This window comes from Mchenga conophoros, linkage group LG1 (assembly GCF_057382185.1).
Source record: "Mchenga conophoros isolate Kocher_MC1m ecotype Shallow Benthic linkage group LG1, M_conophoros_male_GT1.1, whole genome shotgun sequence".
NCBI lineage: Eukaryota > Metazoa > Chordata > Actinopteri > Cichliformes > Cichlidae > Mchenga > Mchenga conophoros.
The window spans coordinates 19,060,257-19,075,500 of NC_140526.1; the positions used below are offsets into that span (position 1 = coordinate 19,060,257).

Here is a 15,244-nt window from a genome sequence, read left to right on the forward strand (position 1 = left end):
CTAATCACGTCCGATGAAAGATTATTCAAACGAAAGAGCCGTTTAAATGGCAAACGTCGCCCCCGTGTCTCGTGGCATCAGTGGAAATCGTGCAGCGGTGGGAACGTTAAAATGCCCCAGCGCGGTCACCGTCTATTCCCTGGGACAAGCATGACGTGCGATTATGTCAACAGCATAAATAGGCCTGACCTTGTGATCCCGGCGAGCGAGTTTACTGTGTAAAAGTACTACAGTGATTTTTAAATAACGTTTTAGGAGTTAAATACAAATTCCGTGTATCCTATGCACAGGTATGCTATATAACGTCTGCCGTTGGGTAACTGTAACGGTGTAAAGCAGCACAATCGCAGTCACTCATATAACCACTAGCATAAACAACTGTTTACGAATGCAAATATAACACTAAGTTTTTTAAATATTACATTTAAGATCTTAAGCTCATTAAAAGCTTCATGAGGAAAATGTGAAGAACAAAAATTCCCAAATTAATGTGGTGAAAGGTACAAAAAAAACCTCTCAGAAACAGGGAAGTGGTCAAAAGTTTACATCCACTCATCATAGGTACAAATGTCACTGTAATATGGGGCTTTTAATTACTGTTTTTGTAACTGTTCTTTTTCTAGGGTGGAGTAATTGTACAGGATACATCTTTAATTACTTTAAAACACTAATTTGGCGAATATACACCCCAATAATTGCTTTAATGTCTCTTAGCAAGTTGCAACCAGACGCTTTTAGTAGCCAACAACAAACTTTTGGCATAATTCTGTCTGTATACTCAGCCATTATCCTTAGCAGAATTGGTAGAGTTCATTTGAATTAATATGGTGTCCTGGTATGGACCTGAGTTTTCAGCATAATCCACAAATTTTAAGTAGGGTTGAGGTCAAGGCTTTGGAAAAACTATTCCAGAAATTTAATGCTAGCCTGCTTTATCAATTGTGTCCAAGTTTCAACTGTCTAGCTGCTGTCCTTGAGGTGCAGTTGAACATTTTGGAGGTAATCGCCTTTTTCATTATTCCATTTATTTTGTGAAATGTACCAGTACCAGTGGCAGCAAAACAGCCCCAAAACACGATGCTGCCATCACCATGCTGACAGATGGAACAGTGTTCTACAGTGAAAGCCTCACCTCCTCCAAACATACCTCTTGTGATCAGAGCATGGACTTTTTTTTCTTGGTCAGCACCCTTTCAGTCTGTGACTGGCTTCACTGTGGACAGAGACCCTGTTGTTACAGAAGTTTTCAGTTCATGGCAGGCCTTGTGGCTCCCAGCTTGTTCCTGAACATCCTAAACAATTTCCTCTCATCTGAGGGTGACAGGTTGAGTCTTCTGCCAGATTTTGGTAAAGTGAGGACATATCAGAATAACTTGTACTTATGTACAATAGTTTGAACTGATGATCTTGCAATCTGAAGTTCTTTAAAACTGGCTCCAAGAGACCTTCCTAACTTGTGTGAATCTACAAGTCTCCTTCTTAGAGCTTCATTGAGTTCCTAGGTCTTTCCTTGGAGTACTGGTCAGTCCAATGAGTGCTGTTAAACAAATCCTTTTGCCAGCAAAGAAAAACAACCAGTTGTAGTTAATCATAATCACTAAGGGGAATGAACGGTGGTGTTGTCAGTTTTTAAGACATTGTAGAACCTTTAGCACCACCTATTTAAAGTTTTAAGTCAGTGTTTGTACATATTTGAATCTGTATGATTGTGGCTCATTCTCAGCACCAAATTCTTGTTTTGTAAGTTATTAAAGATGTATTCTACACAATCATTCCTCCCTGGAAAAACAACAGTTCAAAGAAATACTTAAAAGCTCCAAATTGAGGTTGAAGACATCCACACCTGGACAACTGATTGCTCCAGACCAGCAAACTGCTTCCCAGGAAAGCAGAAGGGATGTAGCTACTTCTTTTTTTCACAGAACGACACAGAGTCCTGTAAAAACTTTCTTTTTGCATGTGCCTGTTTATAGGTTTGGGACAAACATACACAGCCATTCAGATGAAGTCTCTTTCAGGTAAGTCTTTGCTGATTTCGACAACACACAACCAAACCACATCCTGCACATATCCCATCGGCTTAGCTCCACAAAAAAAAAAAGAACATGTGTATCCAAACTGGCTGACCTGTTGTCACACCTGTTCACCTGCTGACCCCAACCCACAAAACATTATGTGGATTAATTTTATTAATCCACGGTGGTTAGCACTGTTGCCGCACAGCAAGAAGGTCCTGAGTTCAATTCCACCATCAGGCCGGGGTCTTTCTGTGCGGAGTTTGCATGTTCTCCCCGTGTTTGCGTGGGTTCTCTCCGGGTACTCCGGCTTCCTCCCACCGTCCAAAGACATGCAACTTGTGGGGATAGGTTAATTGGATAATCCAAATTGTCACTAGGTGTGAATGTGAGTGTGAATGGTTGTCTGTCCCTATGTGTTGGCTCTGCGACAGACCGGCAACCTGTCCCGGGTGTACCCCGCCTCTCGCCCTATGACAGCTGGGATAGGCTCCAGCGCCCCCCGCGACCCTGAAAAGGATAAGCGGAAGCGAATGGATGGAATTTTATTCTCCATCATTATGATCTAAATGTTTTCTTGAATTCATCTTTTAACCTCCATCAGGCCTAAAAGTCATATCATTTAAATCACTTGATGGTATTAACAATATCAGTGTCAGCTTAAATCAACATATGCCACATCATGTCAGTGCAGGCGTAAACGTCTCTGTACTCCATAAACCCACAAAATTCCCAAAAATATTACTGAGGACACAGCCTAGCTATCACCAGCAGTTGGAGCAGCAGGGACGTGTGTGTTTAACTTAGGACACTATGTATGTCTATTTGAAGGGTCTGTATCACATTAGTGTGTGTGTGTGTGTGTTAAACACGTCTAATCCACACATCACATCTGGATGGATGGTCAAGTTAAAAAAAAAAAAAAAGTAGGGGAGGGGCTCTTTTACAGTGGACCCTGAATGAAACCAGCACAGGAGCTCAACCTGTAGAAGCTCCATCCATCTTTGACAGCCAAGCTGAGATAAAACACACACACCTACCTCAGATCTGCCCTGAAGCGCCCACATCATGACTCAAGCAATGACACACACACACACACAGACGTTCAGCATCAGCAGTTCAATCATGTGCACGTGTGTGAGTGACAGCCAGCGCTGGTGGAGAGGGAGGGCGGATTAACACTAAATTATACCTGAGGGACTTTTGACAAAATGGTGTTTTCAGGTTTAATTACACTAATGCATCAAACAGAAACATGAAGCTTGTTTTTTTGTCTTTTTTTTTTTTTTGTTCCTCAATCATTTAATTTGAATGCACCCATTTTGTAGGAGAAAAAAAACAGTCTCGCACTCATTAGAAAGAAGACCCAACAGGTTCCATCTGTAAATAGATTTTAAAAGGAGAAACATGATGACAACGGTTTAAACAGTGCATTAAACTCATGACAGCATTTTTTAAAAAGTGATGACAGATCATTCAACTAAATTAAAACAATTATCAATAATACTAATAATTGAAAAGCAAAGACGTGAATCATTCAATATACGCACACACTCCCACACACACTCCTACACGCACGCACACACGGGGGATGATTTGAAGGACGGGATGCTGTCGATGACAGATTGGAAGAACAAACACACTGTGTGTATAACATAAGCAGGGAGGACAAAGTTGCTGCTCCTTGCACAGAGAGGACTCCGCCCCCCTTCTCTGTTTTCACAGCTGAGACTCAGAGTTACTCTCGCGGCTGCAGGTCCAGAATATTTTCAGCCAGGCTCGTGAGTTTGCAGTCCTCCAGTGCTTTGACCAGTCGGCTCAGCTTGGCCGCCCTCCCCTCCGCCTGGATGAAGCGGCTGAGAAGCTGATAGGCTTGCTCATACAGCCCTTCTCTCTCGTACTCGTAGGCCAGGTTGTCTATTGCCGGGCCCTTCAGAGCGCGGCAGTTCTTCCCCAAGGCCCTCCCTACGTGCTTCCACTGACGGCCAACTCCGTTAGAAAAGCTCTGCACATCTGCCGCTGTCAGCATTCGGTCCTCTGACGGGGCCACAGGATAAAGATGAAGGGAAAGCATTAATGTAAACCGCAATCAAGTACGATTACATAAACAGTGTTTTACAAACAGATGTAAACAGCAAGCTCTCACAGAAGAACTTAGGGCAGGGGTGTCGAAACTCCTATTAGTTCACGGGTGACAGTGAGTCGAACTCTAAAACCATTACACAATAATGTATATATAAAAAAATAAAATAAAAAAAACACTCCTCAAATGTTTCCATCTCTGAGGTATAAAAACCTGAGCGAGAGTCAAGATTTTAATAATAGCTGGAACCATAAAGCTAAATGAAAGACACCCATCATCCCACTCCACTAAAAAAAAAAAAAAAAAAAAAAAAAAAACACAGCCAGACAACAGAAATGAGCACTTTCTTTAAAAAAAAAAAACACTGCTCATTTAATAAGAAATGTATTTATACACCAGATGACAAAAATAATCTATGCGTCTCTCCATGTTTCCACATAAACAGAGTCCATCAATCCACCTTTTTAACTGCTTATCCAATTCACGGCTGCAGAGACAATGGAGCCAATCCCAGCTGTCACAGGGTGGAGGCAGGGTGCCCCCTGGACAGGCCACTTGTCTCTCAACTATTCCCAATCTCATTCACACCAATGGGCAACTTAGAATCACCAATAAACCTAATGTGCATTTTTTTTTGAATGGTGGTGGGAAGCCTGTGGATTTAGAAAGTCACAACTTTTCAAAATCTACAAATACATTTTCACTTCCCAAACTTTTCCACTCCCGCGTAGTAATCCCAGCATCACTACGTGAAGAATCACATTTCAATTTATCGAAAAATTTGAGTTTTAAAAGAATTTACTGAGAGTCTTTAGCAGGCTGCTTCAATCACACATTTGACTCTTCTGATGTAGTGTTTCTTTTCAGCTGATAACTCCAAATGCTTTTCTAAAAATGTCCAGGTGAGAGCACCTTGGGAGGGAGCTCTAAGCAAATAATAGTACCTGACTCTAGTACAGCAAACTAAATAGTCATATAATCAAAACTACAGTATTTCATACTAATGCTGTAGTTTTCCAGGAGTAAGTGCACACCTGAATCCTCAGACCAGCAGTGTTACATTCTCCGCTGATGTCCAGTCATCCCCCACTATGAGTGTATGACTATGAGAAAAGCTAAAGGCTGCAGCTTTCAACCCAAACTTAAACACCAATAGGACTTGTGTACATGATGCATTATTAATTCCTTGCTTCTCATTTAGTGTTGATGTCAGTTTGGCTGCTGTTTTATATAAAGGGCCACACATAAGGGACACTCAGCAACTCTGGAAACTCCTGTAAACATCTGTAAAATTAACCACATTTATTTTCAAGCTTCAGATTTTTTCGAAACATGTAAACCATGTTTCTAATTAGGTAAGTGAAATTTAGCCATGTTGGTCCACTTTTAAAAGCAGGAGCAAAGAGTCAACAAGAAGGGCTCATCCAGTTGTGAGGCTAGAAGAGAGGCAGAGCATCTGCCAGTCATGTATCATGACACTGCTGGTGGTACACCCAGCAAACGTTTAAGACCCCTGAACTTGTATGACCTCCCTGTGGACATTTAATAAATCCCTTTTCTACATACATAGAGCTCCGATTGCATACGGCTGGAAAAAAGCTCAAGTGGATGCACCCCCACACTGTTTAATTTTAATGTACACCGACAGGACTTTCATACTTTAATACTGCACTGTCCTTTTGCCAGCTGTAGCTGCAGATTCTGCATATTCATTCGTTTCATGTGCTTTAAGATTATAAAACAGCTGTAATGAGTAATTTTCAGCCAGATGGGGACAGTGATAGGATACCTCTCCAGGCTATCTGGAGAGATGGACCGGTGGATTTGAACCCAGGACTTCTCACTGTGAGGCAACAGTGCTACCCAGCTGACCAATGTCCTAACAAGTCTAAAGTTCATCTTAACTTAGCTTAAGCTTTATGTCTTCACTACCTCCTGAAGTGCACATCGCACTTAGCACCTTTAAGTTCACTGGTTTGGTTTTCTGGCTCACTGCTTCAGCAAGCAGCTGGTCTCAAGCAGCAAACACTACTTGCTAAGCACCAAACAACAAACAGGCAAAGTCAGCGAATAGCCTGTGATCACAGAGCTGTGTAATCTCATTGTTCATATGGAAAAAACTGATCAGAGCAGCTTTAAAGTTGTGCACTTGCATGATCAAAAGTACTGAAAAATCAGGTGCAATTAATAAAGAGCAGTCAGTTCATTAACAAAAATCCCTGCTGTTGTACTTTCACACTTTCCTTTTTTCCCATCAAGACCACCAACATCAATTTACAAACCCCAGGAGAGCCTTAATGTGTCACTGGGTGTTTAATTTCAGTTGTTTGGCAGCCACCAAATCTCCTGCATTTTTATTAATTCAAATTTTAGTTGACCCAATATGAAATCAGTCCAAGTATGAAAACCAAACACATTAGCTGCAGGCATTAATCTCTTCCCACTGACTGGCTGGATTAGGGAGTCAGCTGAAATAGTATTGAATTCATGTGCTGTCGAGAAAAAAAAAGGTCAATCAACAAAGTTCTGTCAGCTTCTTGAATTTGTTTTTGCAGACACATGAGGAGAACGAGGAGATGGCAGTAAGCCCACCATTTGTAAATGAACGACAATCCCCGATAGTTAAATTACAGAGAATATCTAAATAATGTACTGTGGACAGCACACCACACACACGACTAGTAACAAGGACAGTCTCGACTCACCAAACACTCTGTTCTGAAACTTGAAGCAGTTGCTGGGAACGGGAGACTCTTCCTGCATGATGGTGACGGACTGTGAGGCAGGACCGCGGGCCTGACTCTGCAGCTGCTGCTCGAGCTCATCGATCTCCTCATCGCGCAGGCGCTCCGGCTGAAAGGCACAAAATGGCAGAAATCACTCAGAATAAAAATAAATGAGAACGTCAAAGTGGGCACACTCTCCGAAGGCCATAGTGACTACAATAAAGGGCAATGGCTTAAATTTGGCAGAAACAGGAGATTATTTGTTTCAAAATGCTAAATTTTGCGGTTACATTTTCAGTGGATCCAAAATCCTGCAGAGCAAGTACTCACAGGAACTAGAAAGAGAGAGGATATTTCCCATATTGGCTTCTCTTCTTTGGCTCTCTGGTAGAATCAAATTTAAAATCCTGCTCCTCACATACAAGGTCTTGAATAATCAGCCCCCATGTTAATGACCTCATAGTACCGCATTAGAGCACTTTGCTCTCAGACAGCAGGCTTACTTGCGATTCCCAGAGTATTTAAAAGTAGAATGGGAGGCAGAGCCTTCAGCCTCCCAGTTTGGATTTAGGAGACAGAAACCCTCTCTACTTTTAAGATTAGGGTTAGAACTTTCCTTTTTGGTAAAGCAAATAGCTAGGGTTGGATCAGGTGATCCCTGAATGCCCTCTTAGTTATGTTGCAATAGGTTTAGACTGCTGGGGGCTTCCTGTGATGCAGTGTTCCTCATTCTGGTCTCTTTTCACTCACTGTATGTTTTGACACCTCTCTGCATTTAATCATTAGTTATTATTAAATCTCTGGCTCTCTTCCACAGTGTGTCTTTTGTCTTGTCTCCCTCTCCTTAAACTCAACTGCTCCCAAAAGTTGGCTGTGTGGAACTCTAACGAGTGATCAGGCTGAACTGTCACTGAGAGAGTGTGGCTGTTAGCTTTCAGGAACAGGTATGATTATGACAAACCTGCTTGTGTGAATCTTTGTGAAAAGGTTTCACATTGCAGCTAAATTACCTTGCAAGAAAAAATCCCATTAGAAATCGGCCAGTGTCAGGCACGGTGAGGTGAAATGAGATCTACTTTTAAAATCTTTTTGCCTCTTTAAAATCACTGGAGAACAGTTTAACAGGAACATCAACCTTACCTGTGACAGGTGGATGTGCTGTAGGCAAAGATCCAGCTTGTCCAGACACCGATCCAGAGTATGAGTGCCTGCCTTGAGCTGGGTTTCCACAGTTAACTCCTGGGACAGAGCGAGCAGCCGGCAGGCGTGCTGGCAGAGATACTGTCTCACCGCTCCAGAGCTGTAGCTCTCCAGGAACTGATGACATGCTGCCACATTCACAAACTTCACCTCCACCCCCAGGAAGGGATCCGCGTCATGGACCTTTAGGATCTCAAATGTACCCAGGCCTCCAGCAGAGTCTTAACAGTGGAAGACTATGATTAATCAAGGTAAACCCTACAAGAGGTTTTTTCTATTTTAATGAGCATGCAGTATGAGAAATGCCTAACCGAGGGCTCACCTGTAAGTGTCAGCTTGATGACTTTGAAAATGATGAACTTTCCCTGTGGGTCTTTGTAGAGAGAAAGCAGGTTCACACCGGGACACAGCGACTGCAGAAACATGACTGCGCATCCCGTCCATTGACCTCCATCCACAGTCTTGTCCGCCATTCTCTGAACACTACTTGAGACAATTAATGCAGAAAGGTACACTTTCATATATTGTATATTCATCAAATATAAAGTGAAATATTTCAAGCTTTGTTTTTGCTTTAACTTCATTGATTTTAATGTACGGCTCATGAAATCAAGTATCTGAGATTAGTAGAATATTTGCCGAGATCAATGGGAATAAAAAAGGATTTACAAAGGAAACATCCGCATGTTTATACACTTGATACTTGGTTTGAGCTCCTTTGCCACTAATTACTGCATAAGTGCAGTAATTAGTGGCATGAAACCGATCAGCTTGTAGCACTGCTGAGGTGTTACTGAAGCCTAGGTTGCTTTGATTGTGGCCTTCAGCTTATCTGTGTTTTGGTTTTGGGTATTTCTCGTCCACTTTGTAGATTTCTTGCGGTGGGAGTTAGGGTCAAGTGAGTTGGCTGGTAAATGTAGCAGGGTGAAAACATTGCCAGCAAACCATTTGGTGGTAGTTTTATCGCTGTGGACAGGTCCTAAGTGGTGCTGGGAAAGGAAATTGACATCACTATAAAGGTTGTTAGCAGATGGATTGATAAAGTGCTCTAAAGTCTCCTGGTAGACGACTGTGTTGACCACCACCAGCAGCAGCAGATGAAATGGCACCCTAAATTGTCACAGACTGTGGAAACTTCACACTGGACTTCAAACACGTTGGATTCTCCACTCTTTCTCACATATCCAGGACCTTGATTTCCAAATCAAATGCAAGTTTTACTTTCGGCTGAAGACGTCTGTATGTGGTGGCTCTTGATGCACTGACACCAGGCTCTGTCCACTCCTTGTGAAATTCTCTCAAGTTCTTCAATCCACTTTTTCCCCCTCTACAATCCTCTCAAGTCTTCTGTCATTGTGGTGCAAATTTTACAATACTCTTCATTCTTCCAGTCAACTTTCTATTTATATGCTTCAATACAGCAATGACTCTCTATGGCTTATCCTCCGTGAGGAGGGTGTTGATGATCGACTGGACAACTGTCAACTCAGCATTTTTCCTAATGATTGTGCTTGACCACGTGGTTAACAGAGTGTAAATATACTGTGAAATCCAAATTAAATATTCTACAATATTCCACTACATGAGCTACAAACCATAATCAACTGAATTTAATCAAAAACAAGTCTTGAAATAATATGCTTTGTGTAATGAATACAGAATACATGGAAGTTTACTTTTTTAAATTCAATTACATGAATGATATTCGATTTCTTGCACTAGCATAACAAATAAGACAGTGAGCCCTACTCTATCACCTGTTTGTAGGTTTGCTTGTTTGTTAAATTTGAGGATTTTCTCCTTTTCTCGTATTTCTCTTGTCTTAAATGTAATGTTTCTGGGTTTTGTTGTGTTATTTAAACATTTAACTACATTTTTGGATATAGATTTTTTTTTAACTGGTTCAAGGTAAGAGGCAAGGTGAACCCTGAATCGATCCATCACAGGGCTAACATTTGGAGACGGACATCCACACTTACTCACAGATAATTAAAAAAATACTGACAGCAGCAGCTCAGCCTCCTAGCAGATGCACCTGTTTAAATTTCAAGCTTTCAATTTCAAAACTGACCTCTAACTTTGAGATCACGGTCAATGAGATTCAAACTCACCTGAGATTTTTAATAGATACACCAGCTGTATCAGACCATTGCTTCGTTCTCGAGTTATCACATTATCGCCCAACAAACTTGGGCGTCCACGTCCCCCAACCACTCGCTCAGCAGGATAATAAAAATACCCCATCAGCCTTTTACGACTAAGGGGCAAAAACAACTATTACTCAAACACGCATGTCTTTGGACTGTGTGGTGAAACCGGAGCATGCAGAGGAAACCCATGAAGATGTAGGAAATATGAAACTCCACAGAAAGGCCCCAGTACAGCAGGAGGTTTGAACCCAGTGTAAATCACTGTTCCTCCACCGTCAGCAGGTAATAAAAACATGTGGTGAGAGACGTACGTCATCTCAAATTCAGGCTCTAAATTTTTGATCAGTGGTCATTAATTCTACGTCTCATTTTATCTGAAGCAGGAGATTCAGTTTCTAATCGTGTTCACTCAGAGTGATGGGATAATAAACCGTATCACCTCTGCTGACTTAACCGCCCGACCCACGGCAGCCAAAATACATCCACCATGTTTCTGGCCTCACTCCACCTTTTTTACCCCAGCTCCCTTCTGAAACCCTCATTACATAAAAACATGTTTAATCTCATCCCTCCCCTCCCCCACTCCAGCCCCTGACTCCTGTGCCCTGGATGAACCGCTGAAACCTGCTGGTGCTGTCTCTATGCATCCTGACTTGGAGCGCTCTGCAGGGAAAGAGGAACCTCTGAGCTGGATTAGGTGCACGTCCTCGCATTTTACTGAATCACAGTATGCTTGGCGGCTAGGTGTACAGGAAACGACTTAGGCAGTATGTAATTATTTGCTATCCTATCAACTGGTACACTGGAAGTATACTGTGAGATTAGTTTAGCAGCTGGATGAGGATTAAGTGATCATCGGGAGCTTAAAATATAAAATTCATCCTTTGCTGCCAAAAGCCAACCTCTAGTATTCCCTGGAGAGCTTGTTTGGGTAACAAAAAAAAATTGATTCAGAAGCATGAATCAAACGAATTCAAAAATGGCTCATTTTGTCCAGTCCAAAAAAATACGAACAATAAATTCAGATGACATAAAAGGGTAAAAATGGAAAGTCCTCACATTTGAAAAGCATAAGCAGAAAACATTTCATAATTCCCCCCTGACTAAGTTTGCAAATGATCATTTTCAATTATAAATGTAGCTTTTTAACATCTACTCGCTTCAATCCATACATAAATATAAGAATAACTGACACTGAGGGCTAATAATTTGTTTAATCACCCCTATAAATGATCATATCCTTATGACCACACAGCATTAAGTTACACTTCTAGCGTTTTTAGTAAAGCTCTCTCTGTTGGAAAACAAAACATGCCAACTACATGGTGACGCCATGCCATATATCATTTATCTGATGTCAAGTCTGGCAAGAGATTTAAAATGACCACAAATTCTTCTTTTTTCTTTTTTTTTGGTCTAAAAAAACCTTGAAAAATGTGATCACAGGGTCTGCAGGTAACTCTGTTGCATGTGTCTGCCACACCTGTGTGGGAGTCATGCAAGAAAAAGGTCTTTATTGTCAGGAAAAGACCATCCCTACATGGTTATGTCAGCCTGGGGGGGAGCATCTGTGACTCAAGTGGTCAACAACCAGTAGTTAAATCCTTGGCATGTCCATTCTGTATGCTGTGGTGTTCTTTGGCAACATATTAAACCCCAAATCTCCTCCCATGATAATAATCCTCAGCACACCGACAAATCCACAAAGGAAGACCTCAGAGGCAGGAAAGGGAGGGTTATCGTTCCTGTGAAGGTAACACTTGTTACATGCAGGAAAACCCTCAAACATCTTTCAATTGATGGACATGAAGGAAGAGAGGTCAAAGATTTGCAACCCAATGTGAAACACCAGGTGGACAACACAAGCTTCTGTGGCTGAGAGCGTAATTACTTTTTCACACAAATGAATGATGTGGTGAAGCATGCGACCTTTATCTGTAGTCACTGTATCAAAGATCAGAGGTTTGCTCGTCAAAGAGAAAAGCCCAGTTTCCAGAGGATGTACTAGGTGCTATTTACACAACTGAATATTGATGGAAAACAGCTAAAGCTAGAAATATTGATTCCTCATATCCGAAAGATCCTTAAAGTAGTTTTAACAGTAACAGTGTGATCTGACCATCCAGAGATATAAAAATGAACTGACTCTGTCAAAATTCAGAGGTTTCAGCTCGTGAGAAGTGGGTGGCAAAATCAGAGCCTTCGTGGTCATTCATCATCCGAAGCTTCAGCATTCTGTGATTAAATCAAGTCGGTTTTTCCAAGGTTACAGTGTTTTTAAGTTTCAAGTTCAGTTTGACTTGTTTCTTCAGTGAACTGCTGGTTAGAGAGGACAAATTTTCCTCAGCAGAAGTTTGGAAAACCTGAGGCCTTACATGTTGGGAAGGCTCCTCTTTACAGTCAGTATGAATAAGAGGAGCACGTTTTGCATGCAGACGCATAAAAAGTGACTTGTGTTTTTGATCACCTTAACTTGGCAGGTCTTCCAAAACCATTTCAGTTAACCATAAACTTTGTTTGCAGTCTATTTTTGCTCAGGCAAGTTTATAAACAGTTTGTAAACTGTAAGTAATGAATTAAGGGGCAAGAAAAAAACATTTAACTCCTCTGGAATATCTGAGGTTTCTGAATTGATTCCCAGCAAAATATTATATGGAAAAAAGCACACAATGACTAATAACACACCAAACACAATCTGAAATTCCTCCTCTTCATCATGAATGCCTCTAAAAACTGCTACAGGAAGCATCTGACGGAGGTCGCGGCTGCTGAAGGCGGCTGTTTCAGTTACTAATTTCAAGAGTTCATTTGTTATTTTCCACCTTCACTGTTTGTTATCTAGCTGTTCATAAAGGACACGAAAATGTTTTCAGTTTATTCAGATTTTGTTTTTATCTTATTTTGACTTAGAAGATCAGATCACATTATTTCCAGTGTCTTTAAAACAGTTATCAATTTATTTTTCAATTTAGCCTTAGATTCCTTTTAATTTTGGGCTGCCATGGTATCAGAAAACCCTCTTCAGCATGGCTCTTGTGTTTCAAGTTAGAACATTCTAATTAGGGAGACACATCCAACGCAATGTGTGAGGGGTTCATCTCTGAAAACGACATTTAGCACATCTGAACTAACTCAAAGTTACATTAACAACAGGAGGCTAGTTGTGAATAAGTTATTTATCCCCCTGTACATCGAATATGACTAGCACTTCCACTATAAGTAGAGTATGGATGACCTGGGTAATGAAGCTGACTTAAAATAATGGTTCCTACACCAGCAGCCTGAGCCATGGATCCATGCTTTTATGTCAAATTCTGACCCTACCATCTGAATGTTGGAGCAGAAAACAAGACTCATCAGACCAGGCAATGTTTTTCCCCCCCGATCTTCTATTGTTCAGGTTTGTTGAGCCCCTGTGAACTGTAGCTAGGGTGGCACTCGCTGTGCCCTCTGCTGCTGGTATGGTCTTGTGCAGCTGCAGCCTATTTGCTTTCAAGTTGGATGTGCTATGTTTTCATAGATGCTCTCCTGCATACCTTTGTTGTAACTAGTGGTTATTTCAGTTGCCGTTAATTTCCTATGAGCTCAAAGCAGTCTGCCCATTCGCCTCTAGCATCAACAAGGCCATGTGATTGGCTGATTAGAAATCTGTGTTAAGAACAGGTATATCCAATAAAGTCGCAGTTAAGTGTATAATAAATACGTACATCACGATTACAGCTTTAGCTTTGACTTCTAAAGTCAGGCAAGCCAGAAAAAGTTCGAGATCCACTGAATTATAAGCAAAAACATTAACAAATGTTGCTATCTGAGGATATTTTATTACATTGCTATGTTTCCTAGCTTAAAGTAACAACAAAACCTTCGATTACAGCTTATAAACTCATCATAAATTAAGCCTTACAGAAACAACAGAAAACACACCCAGAGTTTACTCAAATTATAGACTATGTAACTTTAATGTCAAAGCTATAACTGTTGTCCAACTTAAAACTAGGGGACGTGGTTGCTATGCGACCCGTACGTACAGGTGAGCTAGCTGATTACCTTCATAACAGTTTGACAGCTGCATTGGTTTGAGTCAGAACACCGCAAAGATAGCTATTCCGTTTTAAAATGTCAGTACCTTATACTGAAAGGGATGGAGGTTACTGTGAGAAATGTCACGCAGAATAGATAGAGCTACCGTAAAGCTACGAGCAGCCACGCCGCTGAAGCGGCCCAAAGCCTCGGGAAGCCCACACGCCTAGTTTCTGCCTAGGAGGTCCTTTGATTCACCGTGAAGTAACACTTTGACAAACTCGGCTCAAACTTACCTTAAAACTTTGTTAAAGTGTTTGGTAACGCTTCCTTCTGTGGAATCACACGGACAGTATGAGCTTCCTGGCTTCCCATTGGGTGAGCAGCAATCAAGCTGCATTCTGATTGGTGAAAATCAACGAGGAAAATCGTGACGGGAAGGAAGTGTTTTTTTTGTGTGCGTGAGGTTTTCTTTTTTTTTTTTTCTTTTTTTTTCATTTTAACGTAAATGTTCATATGTAGTTCAACGAATCTCGTTACGAACAATTACATCTAGCATTTAATCATAAATATAAACCTGAACCAAAACACTGAAACACTTTACTGGCTCTTTGACGAGTCTAATTTCTCACTGTGTTCGCTGGGTTTTTGTGTGTTAACAGATTTAAACAGCTGCTGGGGAAAACCAAAACAATGCACTAGGCATATTTGCATAGTCACACAAAGCGATGCAGGGGTGCAAAGGTTTTCCGGAAATTTAGACACATGTGCAACTGATCTAAGAAATCTAATCAAAAACATTAATCAAATGGAACTTTTATGTCATTTATGAACAAATATATCTGCTGGCTTCAGCTTTTAAATGTTATTTTGTTTAAATATATTTGTTTTTGGGGACTTTTAGCCTAACACAACTAAATCTGAATGTATATAGTCCTGTGCAAAAGTCTTGAGCCAACAGCTCATTATATTTTGTATAGTAAGAAAAATATTATTTTAAGATAAATATAACAACAAAATAATCAAAACATGAAGACAAAAATGTAACCA

At 41.0% G+C, this 15,244-nt stretch overlaps 1 protein-coding gene across 2 annotated transcripts; it reads right to left on the minus strand.

The window, feature by feature from the left end:
- Window positions 1–2,845: 2,845 nt before the first annotated feature.
- Window positions 2,846–14,643, minus strand: tradd (tnfrsf1a-associated via death domain). 2 transcript variants are annotated; one of them, XM_085268959.1, is made up of 5 exons: window positions 14,491–14,609; window positions 8,347–8,510; window positions 7,965–8,245; window positions 6,804–6,951; window positions 2,846–4,052 (listed from the first exon to the last, which is right to left on the minus strand). In XM_085268959.1, exons 1-5 carry the CDS (start codon window positions 14,592–14,594, stop codon window positions 3,754–3,756), a joined length of 996 nt encoding a protein of 331 aa, XP_085125085.1. In that variant the 5' UTR covers window positions 14,595–14,609; the 3' UTR covers window positions 2,846–3,753. The 2 variants fall into 2 exon arrangements, with proteins under 2 accessions (XP_085125085.1, XP_085125093.1); XM_085268967.1 differs by having other exon boundaries at window positions 2,847–4,052; window positions 8,347–8,507; window positions 14,491–14,643.
- Window positions 14,644–15,244: the final 601 nt, after the last annotated feature.

Bases quoted from the DNA above. Each gene is read 5' to 3' on its own strand.
- tradd (XM_085268959.1), bottom strand. From the start codon at position 14,594: ATGCAGCTTGATTGCTGCTCACCCAATGGGAAGCCAGGAAGCTCATAC. The intron at 8,511-14,490 runs GTAAGTTTGAGC...AATTGTCTCAAG, and splicing joins CACTTTAACAAAGTTTTAAG to TAGTGTTCAGAGAATGGCGG. The intron at 6,952-7,964 runs GTAAGGTTGATG...TGTGCCTTTCAG, and splicing joins AGCACATCCACCTGTCACAG to CCGGAGCGCCTGCGCGATGA.